Here is a 20,614-nt window from a genome sequence, read left to right on the forward strand (position 1 = left end):
CAGAACACCGCTAACATGGCCAACTGTGCAGTGAAGTAATGACTGTTACAAAATTTTGAATAAATAATTTGCCTTTTGAATAAAAGGCAAATCAACTTCAGCAGCAAGTGTACCCAGCCATTAGCACTGCTGTAGCAAGCGATATTCTAGATTCTCCTTTACCTGAAGTCCTCACATTGTGACCAGACATCTTTTTAAGATGACAATTTTCACCGAAGAGTACCAGAAACAATGCAGAGATGGGCTGCAATTCTACAGCCAGTATAACACGGGCACTCCCATCATTCATCATATCTGACTTTTAAGCTAAAAGAAACTTAATGGAGCCTGCTGACGTAACAGAAATATCCGGTACATCTACACCATAGATGCCCGTATCCGTCTGTCACAGCGGACTACACCATGTACCATGCCCTTCAGCTGTGGTCAGGTCATTATTGTGCCTGAGACAGTTTGTCTTGTTCTACTCTAGCTAGAACCATTCACGACAAAGGATATAAGGCGGCACTCTCTGTAAGGGTGTTCCAGACAATGGGCAGGATCTGCTGCATTGACGAAACCATGTGCTTCGGATAGTTTTTCACAAGTGCTGTCACAGCCTGGAAGAAAAAAGAATATCAATCAGAAGCAAAACTGCGGAAAACCAACTCGGATCACGGGCTGCTGTTTCATTAACAATTGAGATAATCCAACATCCTCCTGCCACCAAGGTCTCCCCCTCTCACTCCCCACCAGGCAGTGCCCTCACTTGCAGGAGCTCTGACAAACAGGCCCCTCTTCCTATTTGCTCTTTTGCAGGGAAGCAAAGGGATAACACGAGATGTACAACTGGAAATGAAGACAATGCAGTAAGTTGGTGGTAAGGTACAGACTCCCATCAGAAGTACATCACTGCACAGCACTGTCTGGATCCGATTACCACCTGGAATCTATCTTCTCCCAGAAAATGAACTCTAATCAAGTAAAACCAGACCACAGCCTATTTCCCACACATCTACACCTGCAAGCAACACATCCGTTTGCACATCCAGGGAATAGCTGCAGATGAAAACACCCACCCAGATCAATTCTCTCATCCATTTCAGCTGCAGACACAGGCAGCTGTGCCAGCCCAACACAGGGGCTATTTGGGGAGCAGCTCAGCAGCTCTACAGCAGATTGTGCCTGGGGTTTCATGAAGCTCATCGCCCTGATTTAGGGAAGGCCTTTCACTGACGCTTGCCAAAAAGCTCTTGGGATCCCCCAGGAGTCAGCGAACTCTCACCCTCCCTAACAGACACCATCTCCTCCCGCAGGGGCACAGCTCCAGTTATTTTATATTGGTTACAGAGCAGCCCCTCACAAACTGCCTGACCGGCAGCCGCTACGAGACATACGAGTATCAGTTTGTTTCTGCTTACCCAATACAAAACATTTTGTCCAGTTTGTTTGTTTGTGGCATTGGGTACATTAATAGAAATTAAAAAATAATAATTCACCTTCCAGGAATAAAAGCCAGCATTCTAATATTGGTATTAGAGATGAGCAGGCAGCGAGAGATAATCCAGATACATAAGTTTGAGAACGAGTCTGGTAGGTGCTAAAAGCAATGCAAAAAAGACCTGTTGAAGCCTCTGGAAAAAAAATAAGTTTATGCAGGTGCTGGCAGAGGATCTGAACCTGATCTGCAGGACTGCTGCAACTCAACACCCTGACTACGGCCACAGTAGCATCTAAAGAGACTTGTTCCATATGCCACTGCTTATGAACCCTATGCAAGTTTTTCTAAGCTATATGCCAAGACAATCTTGCAGGAAGCATTGCTGGAGCGGTAGGAGAGTTTTTGAACTCAATAGCTCTGCAGTTCTAACAATAGAAGGCTGCATTTGCAAGTTCACCACTTTCCCGCAGTCCAAGTCATCAAAAAAAGAGCACTCTCTCCTGTCAAATGTTGTATTTCAACCCCTGGCCTCTCATCCTGCCAATTCCCACTGCTTGTTTGAGCTGAAAGGACTGCTTCACAGATCTCCTCCTCCTCCCCTCCTCCTCCGCCTACCCCCACGTACTGCTCCACCACCTATTAAATCCTCCAAGAAAATCCCTATCCATCTCTCTTCAGAGCAAAGTCAAGCTGCTCCCCAAGCAGAACGTTTAATGGCCAAGCCAGGCAATAACCGACTGCATCCACGCCTGTAGCCTGAGTCACCGCACAGACACACCAAAATCACCACTGGGGGAGCAACACGACAGCTCCTGAAGCCCTTCCAGCTATTCCGCAAGCAAGCAGCCAACCACATCTTGACTAATTGCGCAGCATCTCTTTAAAGTCACTCTGCATTAAAGCCTTGTCTTGCTTCACTTCCTACTTGTGTCTTTAGACAGAGAAGGAATCCCCAAATTTGTGGATAAAAAGCTTAAAATATGCACTAGGCAGCAGCAGGAGAGCACGCTAAAGCTAAATGTTCAGCAAGAGTGCAGCAGGTACAGGTTATGCACTTTGCTCATAAACTTAGGAAATTTGCCCCCAAGACACTGGCCACCACCTTGTCTTCCATCCAAGAACAAAGAGGGTATCTTTAATTATTTTTTGTAACTAATTATTTGTTCCAACAGCAGGAAAAATAGAAGCATAGCTTTTCCGACCCACCTAGTACACAGGTGTCAAAAGAACAGATTTTAAGCATAAGCGAAGAAGCGCTACAGCAAGGTTGTAAGATAGTTGAGACTGTTGGTTAATTGGTGCTCTTGATATAATTACTGCATACTAAGTACATCATATTTGTATTCCCTTGCTAGGAAATTTGCCTTAACTCTGTTACCTGTCATGTTTAATCACTCTGCTTCTCTCAAAACAATCAATAGTGGCATGTTCAACAACATTGGAATTGGGATTCAAGAATCGTTTAGTTGCAGCTCATTCACCCTCAGAGATATCAATTTAATTCACGCTAAACTATCAAGCAACAAAACAATAAATTACACCACTGGTATTTCATTCTAGTCCTTACGGTTGAAAGTATTTTTGTTGTGGCCAAGCCTCTCATCTCCTCCAAGGGTTAAAGGCGCCAACTTTCCTGCTAATAACTGCTTCTAAACTTGTAACTACACTTGGAAAGATTTGGGACAAATTAACAATCAGTGGTTCGCCATGATGTGACCCAACCTACTTAGTTCCTTAAACAGGACAGCTGTCCTAGCAGATCAGGCAGATGTGTACACTTCAGTATTATTCGTTAAAGCTTTCGACGCTGTCCCGCATCATGTTCTTACATGGAAAGCAAGACATTTTAGGTCAGGGCTGCCTCTGATTTCCACCAAGAACTCCATGAACCTTGGAGTACAAAGCTCTCAAGAGACAGGGAAGAAGGGAAAAAAAAAAAAAAAAAAAAAAAATCTTCCTGTCATTCGCTGCATAGCACTTCATTAAGGAAAAAAAGATAGGACTGAGCTCACATCTGGTTGAAAATGTACTATAAAAAAAAAAGTCTCAATTCCCTCCTCCATTGCATCAGCATTTCAAGGGGTTCCTGTAATGATCTCATCTGTAGAGCTGGCTTAACTAATCCCTTGAGTTCTCTTACTTCTGCATTACAATGACTATAAAATCCACTTTTCTGGAAGAGAAGGCAATTTATGGGTCTTTCACCTGAATCCCTTTTCCCTTAGAAAACTGGTATCATCAGCTTAGAAACCCTAAGTGACAAAATCATGAATTGCCCTGAGTCAACAGCCGGAATACTCATCTCTTCACAAAAAGCCTCCTACAAACCACTTGTCAGCAGCAGATCTCCTGAATTTACTGTTTGAATCCATACTGATTTTCTGCTGCCTGACATACAGCAGTGTATTCAGACCAAAATCCTCTCTTGTATTGCACCTACCCAGCAGTGGCCGAAAGCAGATGCCCACACACAGTTAAGGAACAGAGCGAGCAAGAACATGATGACATTTCCTCAAATACCTTCCCAGGCTGTCACGTCTTTCAAGAGACTACTTCTGTGTATCAGCGCAGGCATACAAATAGCTCCAATTCCAGAAAGCACTGTTACGTAAATAACAAAAAAGGCTGCAGAATGTATGAATGTAACAAGAACAGAAGAACTGGTATATGGTTAGAGTGAAACTATCACTTGCAACTGCTTTCTGCGTAGGCTGAAAACTACTTCTGCTCATTAAACACCCGAATGCATGTATCTGGAATCAGAGATTCAGACATTCTTGAGCTGCAGCCTGTTCAAATTGAGATGACACCCTGCAGAGTACCCCAGAGTACCCCCTTCATGTTAGCATTCCTGGATATCGCTGTCCCAGGAATCCCAGTGCACAGCCAATGGAAAGGAAAAAAAAACGCAAGAGACACCCTCCCAACAAAACCTGCTAACATCCTACCCCAAACTCCCTTCCATTCGGTGCTGCACAGCAAGAAATAAGCTCCTGCTCTCTCCAGTGTACGATAACCTGCAACCCCTTACCGACAAGCGACAGGATGCCCTAAGATACTGCTGCCTTTAACAGGACTAAGAAAACAAGTTCCACGACACAGAACTTAGTAGTTGCTAGTTTGTATAATACGATAGCATCCCAGCATTTATTTTCATGGCTCCAGTGCAAAGCTGGTCATTCTGAAAAGCTTTTGATGCTTGTCTTCAATAACTCTTATTGTTTTTTTCAGGGAACACGGCTGAACGGGCCTCAGCCATCCACCTTCAGAAACCTGTATGCTGTGACCCCAGCCTTGCTTACCCCAGCACACATGCAAGTAAAGGAAAGATCTGGATTTGATTCTGTAACTTATGTTTTTGAGCTCTTCGTTTCTCTCCCCTGTTGAAGGGAGTGCACCCTGGAACTCCAGCTGTCGAAGGGCTCTCCATACCCACACTGGCACTCTTGTCCCCACGCGCTGAGCCACATGCACACGGAGCTCTGCAATCCAACCTCCTTCCTCCAGGAAACCAGGAGACTACAAAGACTTTCCACCTCTCTTTTGCAGAGATAGCTTAGCATTAAAGAGCAGGCAAGTTCTACAAAAGCACCTGCACATAATAAGCTTTTAAAACTTCATTGCAGCAGCATTCTGCAGCATCTTTAGAAAAGACAGATATTTAACTACTGAGTATCGTGTCCAAACAAAATTCATCCAAGATGTCTTAGATCAGCAGGTGACAAGGACAAACCATCCTATGGATCGACGCCTGTGGATCATTTTATGGACAGATCCCTATGGATCTCATCATAGGTATCTTCAGTAGAGGCAGAACAATTTATTTCAATGCTGTATGGCACTGGGAGCCAAGAAATTTCACTATTCATAACACGAGCAGTACTAGGAGAGGTGACATGCACTCCAGTTTCTCTTGTTTTCCAGCACAACTGACTGTACTGGTATTCAATTCTTTCTTTATGTAATCGGTCTTAAGTGACTTACCTTTAAGACTTCCATCTTAAACCCGCTGTCTGATGTAGGTCCGTCAGGCATTTGCAGGGCCTGAACAAAGGCCTCTGTGAACTGCTGCACCACAGGAAAAATCAGGACTTTGGCCGCACCCTGGTTACAATCAATGCAAGCACAGGTGAATACTGGATACAGAACCTCCACATCTGGCAAATAAAGCACTAGAAGCAATGGAAACTGCACTTTTCTGCCACAAAAGCGAAGAGGGGCTCATGGCAACTGCAGAACGTTGCAGAGTCAGGCAACACTTTGCCTCTCCCCTCATGCTGGGACCTAAGCTCAGCTGAATACCACCCTTCAAAACCGCTCAGCACAGTTTTGCTACAAAACGCATACCTACATCTAAGCTAATCGCTTCAGACTCTAAATAGAGATCCAGACAATCCAGTCCGGAGAGTCTCAGGAGTAGCGCACATCCTCCTAAAGAGGCACTTTAATTTGAGGAGATGAATCATGCCCTGCGCCCTACCACCTGGACCCCCCCGGGCTACAAAAGAAACCTGGGGTGACTGCATCACCCGGCAGCAATGACACCGAACCCTGCGGACAGCACTGATCCCCCTCCAGAGCCACCCTCCCCCAAGCCAAACAAGCTCTTTGTGAGCTGAGTATCAACAGCTGGCCTGAAGATTACTGTGATGATTCTTCCTAGGAAAATGCAGTAAATATTTTTCCAGATGTCAGAGCACGCCATAAGCAGTGCTTGGCAGAGCAAGTCATATTGGACAAAAATAATTTTATTCCTCATAACTCCATAGCTAAGACAGCAAAGTTGTATGCTTAAATAAACTATGAAATACCACCATAGCAATTGGGGGGGGGGGGGGGGGGGGGGGGGGGGAGAAAGAGGCAATCTTTTAAAGTCAAATTTCAATAGAAGAAATGTTGTTTACAATGTAAAGGACACTTTCAGCCCTCCTCCCAAATAAGCCAGCGGGGAGCTATTACTATCTTTTGGATAGTGGTACCAGCTGCATGATATTATTGCATAAGTAACCTTGTCAGTGCAGTAGAGATAGGGTGTAATTATCAGAGCTTTCCAAAAGTCTGCACTGAATTGCTCCCTGTGCAAACAGGGAGGAAACAGCAGATATAGCCACTCAGCAACAACCGCCACTAGACTGAGTCTCACCCTTTCCTACCCTCACCCCCCCCCTAAAAGTTAAGAACAATAACAGAACAATTTATTGTCTGCGGAGCATTGGGAAACCCACTTGTCAAAGGCCATATAAAACGCAGATGTACTCAGAGCCAGAGAGGAGACTCGTGTATACAGCTGCTTAACTGCATAGTGGGTTTTTTTTCTTAAGAGCTATTCTTCCTAAACTTGGTTTGGTTTGGTTTCCACCACCCCTTTAGGAACAAAAGGCTAACACGCATGCTAAAGCAATCCAGGACTTGTAACCAATGCCTCGCCCAAAGGCCCAAACACACAGTTCACCTGGAGACTGGAAGCTATGGCAGGGATTTCCAAACAGAGGGGTGATACACTGTCTCCTCCCCATGCTCCCCTTCCTCTGAGCTGTTGCAAGCACGTCTGTTGATACGTCACAAGTTAAACTTGATTATGGAAACCAAGTCACAGTACCAAGGCATCCATGTAAAGGAGGGAGTTAGCCACCTTACCTGTATTAAACCATACCCTCTTCCCCAGAATTACAGCTGACCAAGTACATAATTCTCCAACATTTCATTTTCATATTAACAATTACTTAGAACCTCACTCAGTTTGAATTCAATGTATGTTGTAGGTAAGTTAAACTCTTGCCTTTTCCAATTCCTCCATGTTACAGATCATATGGGCACACGTGGTAAATATCTCCACTGCACGTGACCTTGTGCGAATACCATACACCTAGAAAAAAGTTTAAATAATAGATCAGGAACACAAGATACTTTTATTTCCTTTAATTTTTCTTTAACTGCATTTATTTTTTGTTCTAACTTGATCCTCTTATTTTATCATTGGCTTCACCATTTCTGTTGAAACATTAGCTGCCATCAACTATCACATCATCAAGAAAATTCTTTAAGTCTAACTCACACTACAGTACAACTTAACCATTAAATCTGGAGTTTCTCTGCTCCAGGAAACATTCCCACTAATGCTATTCACTACCAACATAATAGTGAAGACCATACCTCTGCCATTGTGAAAATTTTGTACATTTCCGGAAGAATGACAGGAGCAACAAGTGGCATCTGTGTGTCTGTCACTTCCCGCGTAAACTCTAGAAAAGGGAAAAAGAAGGGAAGTTCTTACAGGAAAACAAACCGGTAGGCAACAGCAACAACAGAATCTTTGGGGAACACTAACTACATATTGGAAACACATTGATTCGTACTTGACTACACCAGTGTCATCTGGCCTACCCATGGCAATCCTTGAAGGCAAACAGAAAAATATAACACTAAAAATTGCAGGTATCTGGAAAACAGGGTGTTGCAATCAAAGTTCCTTCTGAGCTACGACCTGTAGCACAGAACCTTCTTCCTCAGCTTTCATGACATCTGCTGAGCATGCAATTCAACAGTGACCAACAGGCCTCACGCCCAGCAGAAGAGAAGCAGCAAATTCCAATTTCTTCAATTTGGAGTGAAAAGCGATAGGACACTAAGATAAGGAAAAGCCTAAACCGCTTCCTACCTCAGCCGTGCCAAAGCTCTCGCATACACGTACCTGTAAGCACTCGCATGGCTCCATGCACTGCATTCACATCTCCACTAACCAGCATCTCCATCAAGAGATTGAAAAGCTCGGGCCAGGCTTCAGGCCAGTCCCAATGGGCTATTGCTGAAACCGCATAAGCAACACTCGAGCGCACTTTGCTGATCGATTCTCTCAGCCCATTGGGTAGGAGCTCCCTAATAGCAATTTTTGCCTGTAGAGAATAACATTATTTAGCAAAACAGATCCCTGGTCACAAAACAATTGAATTAAAAAAAAAAAAAATTATACCTATGACTGTATCCAGATATTGATTCAACATTGGTTTTACAAAAGGAGCACTCATGAGACAACAAAACCTTGCACACTACACCCTGTAATTTTTTTATGGAAAACTACATGTGGTGTTGTAACATAGCACTCTTCTCACACAGAGCACTCGGCCAAGCGTACAATAAATAGCCCACAGCTGCAATTAGATAGGATGTAGATATCCACATGGAAGACAGAGTTAGTCGAGATAAATCCCAGCTCCAGTGTCAGGGACTGTGTTTGCTTACTTTGGAAGATTTTAGTAAACAAGAACTAGTCACCCAACCCTGAAAGGACAGGAAAAAAGCGCCAGCATTTCTGGGGCATAATTCACAAGATCTATTTCAAGCAACCGTCTCTGGATGGGATGAATCATACCCTAGATGTGAAAGATGGTCCAGTCAACAGTCAAAGTGGCAAAGGGATGGAATCTCTGGCCATTTTAGCTGTTAGATACTCTTATTGAACAGATTTTTAATGAAACCCAGCAGACTTAAACTTAAATTTGTCATGGTAAAACAGCCTTTAAGTCCCAAGCTGAAAAACACAAGATTTAGCAAATCTCTGAAAGAGGACTGCTAGAATCAGTATTTGCAAAACTTACAAAGCAGCCTTCTTCCAGTCTTGCTCTTAGAGCAGCAGAAACATTATGGCTGAACTTTTCCTACATAAATTAGCCCAAGCTTCTCAAGTCTAGTGTTGTTTTAAGCAACTGAAAACAGATTTTCAAAGTGGAAAACGTCAGAAAACCTTAACTGAAGCCATTAATCCTCATAACACACAAGGGCACCGACACTTTTTAAACCACCTACAAAATTAATATTCTTGATGGATAAAGTGTCTCAAAGTAGACAACATGAAACCAAATCTTACCCTTTCCGTGGTCTCTGGAGGTCTAAACTTTTCTGACTGAGAACACCAGTGAGTTTCCACATACTGTTTCAAAATGACAGACGCTAGCTGTATTAGAAGAGAGGTCAAGAATCAGTAACAAAACTTGCAACCACGGTGTCACCCCTGACCCGTTTGCTCAGTCTCCCATCCCATCGCGCTACTTTTGGAGGGGCGACAGGGCTTGCCAGAAATGCAAAATCTTTGTGAAACGGACAAAAAGCTACCGGAGTAAAAAGATGAACTGACAGTCATTCATTGAGCAATGATGGCCTGCACAGCACTGACACAAGGCAGCAGCTTTATTTCCCCACCTCTAACAAGGCACCAGATGCGGGCCACGTGGTAACTAAAGAAATACAGAACCTAAACTTCCTTTTCAAGGAGGAAAACACCTACAGAAAAAGCTGCTGAAAAGACAAGTCACACTTCTGCTTGCTGATGCCTACCATCCACCTAATAAGTTGTGCCCATTCCCAGTACAGTACTGTCTCAGCAGCAGGTTTAAGTCCAAAAACCACTATTTTCAAAAAAGCTAAGTTTATAACACCTGAATCATGTTGAAAGAGAAAGTGATGGCTCTGAAGAAATGTAAAAGAAAATGGAGAAGCAGTACTAGAAAGCTACCTCAAATTTTTCACCTGGAAATGTGTGAGAATATTTTAAAAATCAAGGAAACTACCATCAAAATTCTTTCTACAGTTGCAGGTAAACTCACCTGACGGATGGCCAGAGCTCCCTGGGGATCCACAGTCAGTTCTGCTAAATGAACACCAAATTCTGCAAGGGGGGGGGAAAAAAAAAAAAAAAAAGTTGGTATCATAACTTTTATTCCCACACAGCAAAACTCATCAAGATTTTTGGAGAAACGCATCATACCAATTGAATGACTCATATGTGGGAAGGAGAAGACAATTCCAAAGCGCAGCTACTCAAATGAATCACAAGCATTAATTCACCCTCGTGCTCTCTGCACAAACTTCATTTATTTTCTCAGCATCTTATTGCTTTTTCTCGTGGGCAAAAGATTTTGTGACGCAGGTTAATAACAAGCAAACGATTTACAACTTTTAAAAAAAATCTTATCTACAACGTAACTTCATTAGTCAAGTCCCTACATGAGGGGTGCATGGATGAGATCCAGGATGGGGTAAGACAGAAGACTGCCAGCCAGCAGTCCCTTTTTGGACAAGCCGGGTTCATCCAGAGAGTGATTTGGAAACATCCCTTCAGCTCTCCCAAAACACAGCCTAAGACAGCTCGGAACGCACCAAGCGTCTTCCTGAGCAAACCCTGCCCGAGCACACTGACACCAGAAACTGCCTGTACAATCGTTCAGGCTGCGGGACCTTCTCCAGGAAGAAATTTGTCCAGAAAAAGCAAGAGCTTCTTTTAGTGGCCAAGCAAGTTCTGTAACAAAGGCAAAATTAAAACGCTTGTACCAATTCTAGTGATGACTGAGCACAGGAAATAAAAACCAGTAAGAGCAGCTGTGCTGGTATGGTAAATCCATATGCCTTGACAAATTTGCTTAAAATTGCAACTTTAAGTTCCGGGTAGCTGATAACTGTACTAAATACTTCATTTAATTTCGCCAGTCTGCTTAAGAAATGCACTTGTGGGGTTTTAGTTCTAGAAACCGTGGAGCAGAAGGTGTGCCCTGAGGTCCCGCTGGCACAGCCTGACTCCCACGGACAGCATCCCCGACAAAAATGTATTGAAAATTCTTCTGCAGCTTTCCTTAGCAGCGTATTTGAGTGCTTCACAAATGTGGTTATCTGAGTTTCTCCTAATATCCACCTCACTTGTAAGCGGCTTTTCTGGGTTGGGAGATAACTGCCTCTCACTTTCCCATGCTTACACTGAACATGCCCCGTTCCTTCAACCTTTCTTCCTAGATCATGCATTTAAGAAAAAGAGGGAAAAAACCTCTTATCCCAGCTGCAAAAGCAGGGAACCTCATTCTGAGAGGTACTTAACATAATACTCCTTTTAACTGTAGCAGTAATTATTCTTCTAGCTGTCTGCAATATTCGACTTGAGTATGGCATTGTCTTTCAGCCACATTTTTAAAGGGTATAAAAGAAGCAAGAAGCCAGAATAAATGCAATGGCTTCACATAGTTGCAACTCGCTACTATGACTCTATTTTGCAATCTTTAAATCTGGTTACATATATGCATTTGATTTTTTCCTTTACGTATGGTACCCTGCACTTGATTTACAGCATTTTGTTTCAGTTATTTCAGGCCATCTCTCCAATTTTCCAACATCTTTTTAATTCTGCTCTCCAAGCAGACTGCAGTGCCGCCGTTAGTAAACTGGAGGTGTACTCACTACTGCAGCGACCAAGAGCTCTGTCTTAAAAGCCCCCTGGGCTTCACAGTAAGCCGCCGACAACAACTCTCTGCACAGGTTTTCAGCCAACCGTGCATCTTAAAATATTACAAAACTGTATGTTCTTAACTGATACATGACCATTGTGGCAAATTCATATCAGGAACCCTACTGAACTCATTCATACTCAGTGCTTGCTTGTTTAAGCAGTGAGCCAGCTCTCCCATCAAACAAAAATTAGATGGATTTATCGAGAATGGATCATATAAAACTGTATTAGCTGTGTAGCATCTATTTATCCTATTATGCTGTAGACACTAGAAAGTGGTTTAATGAGCTGGTCCAAGAATCTTTCCAGGGACTGAAATTACACTCATCGTTGTACAGTTCACTGGCTCCTCTTTTCTCAAAGAATTCGTTTATTATTGTTTTTCTCCCAGTTGGGAAAACATTCTATTTTTATCATGGGCAACTGCAGTTCAAATGCATCTCTTCATAAGTGCTTCCTCCACTTATATTTTCTAGATTTGAGATATCAGAAGCATTAAGCCTTCTTCCCAAGATAAAGTCTGTAAAACCAAAAGATTAGAAACTTTTAATGAAGGGCCTGGCATAGGGAACACTTAGCAAACACATTTCCTCACAGCTCTGCTTCTCCTCTCCATTAACCTCAGTATTAGTGAAATCCAGCTCTCCTTCTTCACAACCATGCTCCATCTACCACATAACCAGTTTACATAACCTACTACCTCTTCACCCCCAGCTTTTTGGAGAAATTAAGCCATACCAAAGCAAAAAATAGTCTTAAGCAAGCAGAGAGGAATAAACGAGCAGGACTGTCTACTGAATCACCGCACTTCACATCCTGCCTTGTTGAAGTGGGCCAGCACCAACTGAGCCCAGCTCAGGACGTCCGTACAGAGCTGTTTCAGGAGCTCCTACAGAGCTGTTTTCAGGAGCTTGGCTCCCTTTTAGTTGTCTCTGCTGAGGGCAGAGACAGGCACTGGCAGAGGGAGAGGCCGTGGTAGTTGCTGCAGCCAACACAGGTGAACCCACTGCCCCATGGTCATCGACACTCCAAATTAAAACAACATTCAGTTTGCAGAGACCCGATCTCACAACCGCAGCAGCATCAGAAATCAAGTTCCCTTTACACAACGTCTGCTGACCCCTTGCGCATCGCAGTCTTCAGCTCCACAGGTGCAGACAACGTTTGCCATGGGACTGGTTTTCAATAACATCATCATAAAGTAATTTGGGTTGAAAGGGACTTCAGGAGGTCACTCTGTCCAACCTCCTGCTCAAAGCAGGGTCAGCCACGAGGTCAGACCAGTGCAGAGCACGGAGGGCATCTGCAGACAGACTAGCAAGAAATATCAAGTAAGTACCTAATGCTTAGCCATAATTTTTACACACCACAAATGTACTTTGAGAAACTTCTTCAGCATCTATCATGACACTCAATGACTACTCCAGAAGCACTCTTTTTTTCAGCACGCCTCTGAAAACTACAACTGTATTTTCCTCATTTCTCAGGAAAGGACAGAAAGATTAAGGCCAGTCTTCTCCAGCATCTATGATGGCTTTAGGTATCTCACTTGAAATCCCTTCTTTACAACTTCTCACTACGCTCAACATGCCTGCAGCGCTTCACAGTGCAAAGAACAGCATTTGCTGCTGTGAATACCCTTTCTTCCTGAAAGTCAGATATCACATGTCCCAACGTGGCCATTTCTTGTCTCAATTTCCCTGTTAAAAATTCAGTTCAATGTTAAAATGTTAACTCCTGTTAAAAATTCCGTGCAATTTATCCATTCACAGGATTTCCACCCATTTCTGCCCATCATCCACGCTATTATAATTCAAGTTACAGCCAAGAGACCACCCATACAACCACATATTGTGGTTACGTTTGTGAATTCTCCAGAATTCCTCCTTCCACACAATACCATAAAATCATGTATTCAAGGAGGTACCCGACACAACACAGAAATTACTGTCGGCATCATATGCATCAAAACAGTTATGTCGAGAGGGAGCTGACCATAAGCAAAAGCATGCTGAACTGGTGAAGCACACGTCATGCTACAAGTTTCGTGCTATCATTGTACTTAGAGCTGTTCTCCTGATACAAATGGGCAGCAAACTGTATCATGCAAATATCATGGAGAATCAATGGAGTTTTAAAGCATCAAAGTAACGTGCTGAGCCACCTACTCTGGAAGAGAAGACACTAAAAGAACATTTACAAGAACTATAAAGCCCATATTCAAATCTGAGATCGTGTGCAAATCAAAGCATTGGTTGTCTCCTGCACAGGACTAGTCACAAACAAGATGGACAAGAAACTTTAAAGAGGGTCAGCATGCCCAGACTGACACACGAGTCAATTTGCCAAGGTCAGCACCATCTTCACAGCCACCTGCACATCTCTGCTTCTGGCAACAAACGACCTTGCAAAGGACTGAGCTGAAGATGCCTTTTCATACACAAGATGTCACAACATAAGCCATGCTGAAGACAGCCATATAAATGCCTTTTCTACCTGCAAAAAGGGCAAACGGAAACACATAATGTAGACAGGCAAAAGAAAGGCAATTCTCCACCCCGGAGCCATTCATCTATCACCGCCACACTTCCAGAGCACAAGAGCAAAGAGCTCAGAGACTTAATACCGTCACCATAAACCATCAAACTCGTTATCTAACCAGGCAAGCGGGTAGCAGTATTTTTCAACAGCGTAAAAAGCTGGCATTAAAACTCCTGATCAGCATAATTTAAGGAATGTGTTACAGACATTGCTCCTCTCAATAGGGTCAAAGAATGATCCCTCCTGGTGGACATACACCGTGCACCTCCTTCAGAGTGGCGCTGTCCCTGCTCTGACATTCCTGGAGATGGCTTGGCCTCCATACGTGTTCTCTGATATAGTAAGACCTAGAGAAAGTGATTATTTTTACACATTACGTAATTATCCTCAAGTCATATAACATATACCATCAGAGTTGGTGTATGATGTTACCTGGACGGACCAGGTAAAGGGGGAATGGAAACATCATCCCCACTTCACCAGGAACAAGTCAATGCTGGAGTTGAGCCAAGTTAGACTGCACAGCAGTACCGCTCCACCACCTGGAGCTCTCATTTCTCCTGCCTTCCCCCTGAACAGTCTCGGACATTGCTTTTCTTTATGCTCCATTATAACCTAGAGACAACAAAGGTCACCAGGTGAACTTTCATCTTTCCAGAGACCGACAACAATGCATCTCCCATCCCCAAGCTGTCAGGTGGTGCCTATTCCCCCACCTTCTCAGAAGACAGAAGATGCAGGGAACAGATTGAGTCGCTGGGGACATGTTTGGAAGTTGCTGAAGTGTGACACAGCAGGAAGAACTGCCACCATGCCCTTATTCCAGAGCTGATGTCCCGTATTCCTCCAGAACAGTTCTATCAAGTCAGACAGGAGACTCCTCCTGGACAGTCCAGCCTGTTCCAGGGGCTCACCTCTGACTCCATTTCTACCCATCCCCTCATACAAGCACTGGCCAGATCCACCATCGAGCTGCTTCAGGGAGCTCGACTGCATCCTCACAAAAAACGGAACCATCCCAACCTGGCTAAACCCTCCACGGAGGAGAGCGGGCGCTAGCGCAGGGCAGCACACAACCCACGGGGAGAGCTAACTGCTGTATTGGCTTAACCGTATTACACAACCCAACCTGCAAGCAGCTTAAGAAAAGAGGTGGGCGCAGAGCAACGCGTCCCCAACACGCCCCCTTGGAAATCTTGGCGTTGGGAACCTCCTGAAGCAGGTGTTGTATCCAACCAGTGTGTTTAATGGTTCTTGATGAGTTTTTTCTCCAGGAACGTCCAACCATTTTTAAACCATTTCTACCTCTAACATCCAACAGTGATGAGTTCCATAGTTTGCACACTGGGAGAAACAACCTGCTTCCTTCTACTTGTTTTGGATTCGTTTTCATCTCATGTTAGCTTTATGAGAAGTCACAAATAATCGCCCCTCACTCACCTTCTCTGTCGCTTATGATTTTAGAGTATCCATCTCTGCTAACTCTTTCCCAAGCAGGAAAGTCAGTGTATTCGCTCCTTCTGAGAACAGAAGCTTTTCCACACCTCTGTGAATGTCTCTGTGCTGCATTTTTACTGCCCTGCTTTATCTCTCCAGAGAGCAGCAAGCCAGTAATGCATGCGGCACGCTGCAGAAGCATGAGGAATTTATGTCGCGCTTTGTTCTCTGTTCCCTCCTTAACGGTCCATTTGGCTTTCAGAGCACGGCACAGCAGTGAATGGGTATTTTCAGGAAACTCTCCGCACTGACAATGGGATCTCTTCTCCTACTGGCAATAGTGAGGACAGCCCATTACTTTTTAAGGTATCAGCTGGGCTGTCTCCTCCTCCCCCAGCATTACTTTGCTGATCAACACTGACCTCCACCTCCCGTTTGCACACTCAACTCACTCTTGTGAAATCATTCCGTAATTTTTGCCACCGATTCTCACTCCGGCCATACGGAACAGCACAGCACTATCAGCAACTTTGCCACACCACTATTCATGCTTCTCCACATCATTTATGAACGTACTGAGCAGTCCAGCTTCACATGGGACTCTTGATTATCTCCCTGCAGCATGAAACATGACCAGTCACTTCTACCTCTTGTCTTGAAGCTTTTAATCGGTTATTAATTCAAGAGCTGTCCCCAGCAGTTTAGTTTCTTCGAAAAGTTTCAGTAAGGGAATTTTCTAAAAACTTTTTGACAGTCCCAGGACTCCTTCAAACAGCTCTTCTATTAAACACAGATCAACTCTGCCACAACAACTGCATGTATCCAGCTCTCCTCCTTCCAACTCGACATGATTTTAACCGTTGCAGTTAGTGCAAAAGCCACACCAACTCACCTATAACAACCTCAGCGTTCACCCCTCCGCTCCTCACCTTAGAGCCCTCACTAAAAGCTGTCCCATGTTTACCAGCTTATATTTATCTGGTCCCTAAGTGACCTTAAGTGCAAGTTTTACAGCACATCGTAGCATGGTAATTTAATGTTTGAGTCCCTTTAAAACTCTTGGAGACCCATCCTGTAGCACTTGCTGTTTAAAGTAAACTGATAAGTGAAAATGCTTCTACTCATGCTTCAACTTGATGTGGATTCTCCAACGTGTCTCCTGTAGAGGCCCTTCAACGTGGCAAGTTAAGCCAACACCGACACAAGGAATTCAGCTTTTCTGCAGCCCTGTACTCCCGGAATGTACCTTGCACACTTCAGTCACCTGGTGGCCATGCACGCTCTCTGAAATGCTTTCTGCTTCTCCAATGTTTGAAAGCATCATAAGTTTTTATGTCTTTAACAAGTTCTTCCTCCATTGTTTTTGCTTACCTTTCATTAAAAGTGTCAGTATTTGTGCACTCTTCTACTGCCTCACTTTTACATTCAGTATCATCTTTACGCTGCTTAATACTACTACATTTTTTGTTGCTTTAAAGTACTTCTGACACACATGATCTACATTTCTTTACCTCAATAACACACTGCTGGCAAACACTGTATTCCTTTAGCTCCTCCTCTTGTTTTTTGCAAGTTTCTCCATACCAAAGACAGCACAGAAAGGAGAATATCACTTGACTAGGACAAGAGAGGAGGAATCACAGAAGCACAGAGTAATTCAGCTGAAAGAGACCTCAGGAGGTTTTCAGTCCAACCCCCACGATCACAGCAGCATTGAATCAGGTTGCTCAGAGCATTTGCTTGGAGATACTCAGGGATGGAAACGACATGGCTTCTCCGGACTCGGGACAATCTGCTCTAAAGCTTGGCTCTCCTCACAGTGAAAAAAATTTCTCCTTATATCTGAACCTCTTGTTTCAGTTTGTGTCTATTTTCCTTCATCCTCTCCCATTCCCCAGTGTCCTGACTTCCTCCTCATAGTTACCAGAAGCTGCTGTCAGATCCACCCCCAAAACCCTCTTGTCTCCATACTGGAAACCCCCTCTCTCCCAGCATCTCCTCATGTGGCGAGTGCTGCAGTTCCCCAGCTGAATTGACGGCCCTTTGCTGAACTCCTGTTTGTCGCTGCCTTTCTTGTACTGGGGGGTGGCAGCAAAACTGGACAAGTATTCGAGATGTGGTCTAACAAGTGCTGACTAGAGAGGGCTGATCACTGCCTCTGATCCTGTTCGTACAGCCTGGGATGCAGGTGGCCTCCAGGGCACACTGCTGGCCCTGTCCAGCTCACCAGCCACCAGGATTTCCAGGCCATGTGCCACAAAGCTGTTGCCCAGCCGGGCAGTGCCTGACTCTGTGGCAGGTTCTTCTATCCCAGGTACAGAACTTGGTATCTGCCCTTGCTGAATTTCCGGAGATTCCTCTCGGTCCATTCCTGCAGGGCTCTCTGGGCGGCAGCCCTGCCCTCAAGGACATCAACCGCCTCCCCTCCAGTTTGGTGTCACCTGCAAACTGCACAAGAGGGTTTCTGCAGCCGCCTCCAGGTCACGGGCACAGGTCCTGCAATGGACCTGTGCAGTGCTGGGACTGCAATTGCAGAGAAGTGCTGGGTGACTTTAGGACATTTGTGAAACAGTGAAAAAAATAGAAGCGTAGATGACTCCATTCCTCTTGCCCTTAATGTTATCCACCAAATGTAATTCTGTTGCATTCCTGGGCTCTCAAAGGGACCTCAGGGACATCCAGCACCTAGAGCCTTCAAAAAAATATTATTTTCTGGAAATCTGTTACCCAAACCATTACATAAACTTGATTTCATTTCCTGTGGTAAGATTCAGACTGTTCGGGGAAAAAAAAGTTGCCACTGAAGAGCACACTGACTGTAGTAGCTTTGCAAGGCAAAGGCTCTATGGGTCAATAAACCTCACAGCACTTCCAGACTTGTATGACTGCAAATGCCATCAAATCACTCATTAACACCTCCAATAGCTGCGGTGGCAACACAGAGATTTCCTGGTAACGCATCAAGGAAGACTTAACCTGAGAGTGTTACAAGCACATGTTAAGGGACCTCATAATGAGAAACATTTTATCAAACAGTTTGCCTTCCTTTCATCACCCCGATCTCTTTCCCAGAGTAACGTGATCACAACACTATTCTTGACCCAGTCACATCCTTATACCTTCCTTCTCTTTACCATAAACTGCCTTTGATAACATTTCTCAGCTAAAGTTCAGGAGCAGAAAGATTTTAGAACACTTCAAAAAACACTTTCAGAATGGCACAATCAGACAAAGGCAAGGCAAAATTTCTAGGAGGGTCTACAAACAAGCAGCTCATCAAGCTGCCAGGCCACAGGCACAACTTACAGCCAAGGGCTGCAGTGCCATGCTCTCCAGCGCCCAGCTCCTGTAAAGGCAGACTGCCTGCACATCTTCCAATGGTTTCTACAGATTCCAGTTCTTTGGGATGGGTTATAAAATTTAAGCTGAAGTGAAATAAAACGTTACCATCAATAGGTTTTTAAGTGTATCTTCCACCCAGGAAAAGCAGCAAGTACATGAGCTAGCTTAGTGCCGCCATAAAAAGGCCAGATGAGTAATGGAATAATTAGAGACACTATTTGAATTTGGGGCGCTTGCTCTTTTAAGCTCTGTCTTTTCAAAGCCATAGGCCAGCTGCCATCCAGCTCCAGTGTCCTGCATGTCCTCAGCTCTCCACAACAGACGCTGGAGCAGCAGGAGCCCTGTCGCAGGAGTTTCACACAAGACGAGGGTATAGCTATGTCCTGACCATGCTCAACCCAAAACACACCACGTACAGATGATGACCTGCAGGACGTGGGCACGCACAAGGGCACACGCGTCCAGAAGTGGGGAGGATCGCTACGGGAGCGGGACAGGGCCTGCAGACAAATGCGCCGCGGGAAGGCTCTCCATGACCATCGTGCGAGCAACCCTGGAGACTTCAGCTTGAGAGGAAAGAGGTGCCCAAAGCGACAGGCCTGCGGCTTCGCCATCCCACCTCCACGTCCCGCCGCGAGTGAGCTCCGAGTGCTCCCTGGTCACCCAGCCCTCACGCAACCCCACGCCGCCCCACGGCCATTCCCCACGCCGCCCCACGCCCGCTTCCCTCCTGCCCCGCTGCCCTGAAGGAACCCTGCTGCGGCTTTGCCCGGTGACCTCCGGTGCAGGCCGGAGGCAGCCCTGGCGCAGTCCCACCGGCGAACCCGCAGCTCAACTCCTGAGGCGGGGCAGGGGCTCAAGAGAGAGCGGCCACACGGCCGGTAAGGACGCGGCCGCCGCCGCCCGCTCCCCACCGGCCCGAAGTTTTGGCCGAGCCCAACGCGAGGCCACGAGGCGCCGGTACCGGGAAACGCCGGGGGAAGGCGGCAGCGGCCTTTCCCCACCCGGACACCGCCACCCCCCCCAGCCCTGCTCCCCTCAGCGCGTCCCGGCCCTCACTCACCCTCCGTCACCTCCAGCACCTTCACCTGCTCCTCAGCGGCGGCGCGCACCGCCTGCACCGGGCACAGGATTCCCGTCAGCGTCTCCACCAACGCCTCCTTCAACCCCTGAGCCACCGGACCCGGTCCCGGTCCCGGCCCCCCGCCGCCGCCGCCTCCTCCCGCCGCCGCCGCGCCCGCCATCACCGCCGCCGCCACCGCGCGCGGGCTACGGGCCGCCGCGCGCGCCAAACGCAGGGCACGCACGCAAGGAGAGAGGGCGGCGGGGCTTTGGCGCCCCCGCTCACAGCGCCCCCTGGCGGCGCGGCGGGATCCGTGGCTGTGGTGAGGGGGAGCGGGAAATGGCGGCCGCGGTCTTCGCAGAGGCAACCGGGGCCGAGGCAACGCCCGGGCTCCCGCAGAGCGCCCTGGGCGCTCTGCGGGAGCCCGGGCGTTGCCTCGGCCCCAGAGGGGTCCGGCGGACCCCGGAGCAGGAGCCTGAGAGGCCCCTTTGTGCTTCAGGGCCGAGCATCTCCTCAGACCCCCGGGAGTTCCTGTCAGTCAGAG

At 45.9% G+C, this 20,614-nt stretch overlaps 1 protein-coding gene across 6 annotated transcripts in view; it reads right to left on the minus strand.

Annotated features, from left to right (window-relative positions):
• Positions 1-20,251, minus strand: part of IPO9 (importin 9) — a gene marked incomplete at its 5' end in the record, with an annotated part of 42,672 nt that extends 22,421 nt beyond the window's left edge. For 5 of the 6 annotated variants that reach the window (XR_014230218.1, XM_082330397.1, XM_082330394.1 and 2 more), the window contains 8 exons: positions 499-599; positions 5,405-5,524; positions 7,200-7,286; positions 7,574-7,662; positions 8,112-8,313; positions 9,285-9,371; positions 10,021-10,082; positions 20,071-20,251. Coding sequence is in view for 5 of the 6 variants with exons in the window: in XM_082330397.1 (XP_082186523.1) it covers positions 499-599; positions 5,405-5,524; positions 7,200-7,286; positions 7,574-7,662; positions 8,112-8,313; positions 9,285-9,371; positions 10,021-10,082; positions 20,071-20,251 (929 nt within the window). Of the gene's footprint in view, positions 1-498; positions 600-5,404; positions 5,525-7,199; positions 7,287-7,573; positions 7,663-8,111; positions 8,314-9,284; positions 9,372-10,020; positions 10,083-10,181; positions 10,231-20,070 lie in introns of those variants that run through there. The other variant, XM_082330396.1, reaches the window with a different exon arrangement.
• Positions 20,252-20,614: the final 363 nt, after the last annotated feature.

Source organism: Platalea leucorodia, assembly GCF_965183815.1.
Source record: "Platalea leucorodia genome assembly, chromosome: 19".
Lineage (NCBI taxonomy): Eukaryota > Metazoa > Chordata > Aves > Pelecaniformes > Threskiornithidae > Platalea > Platalea leucorodia.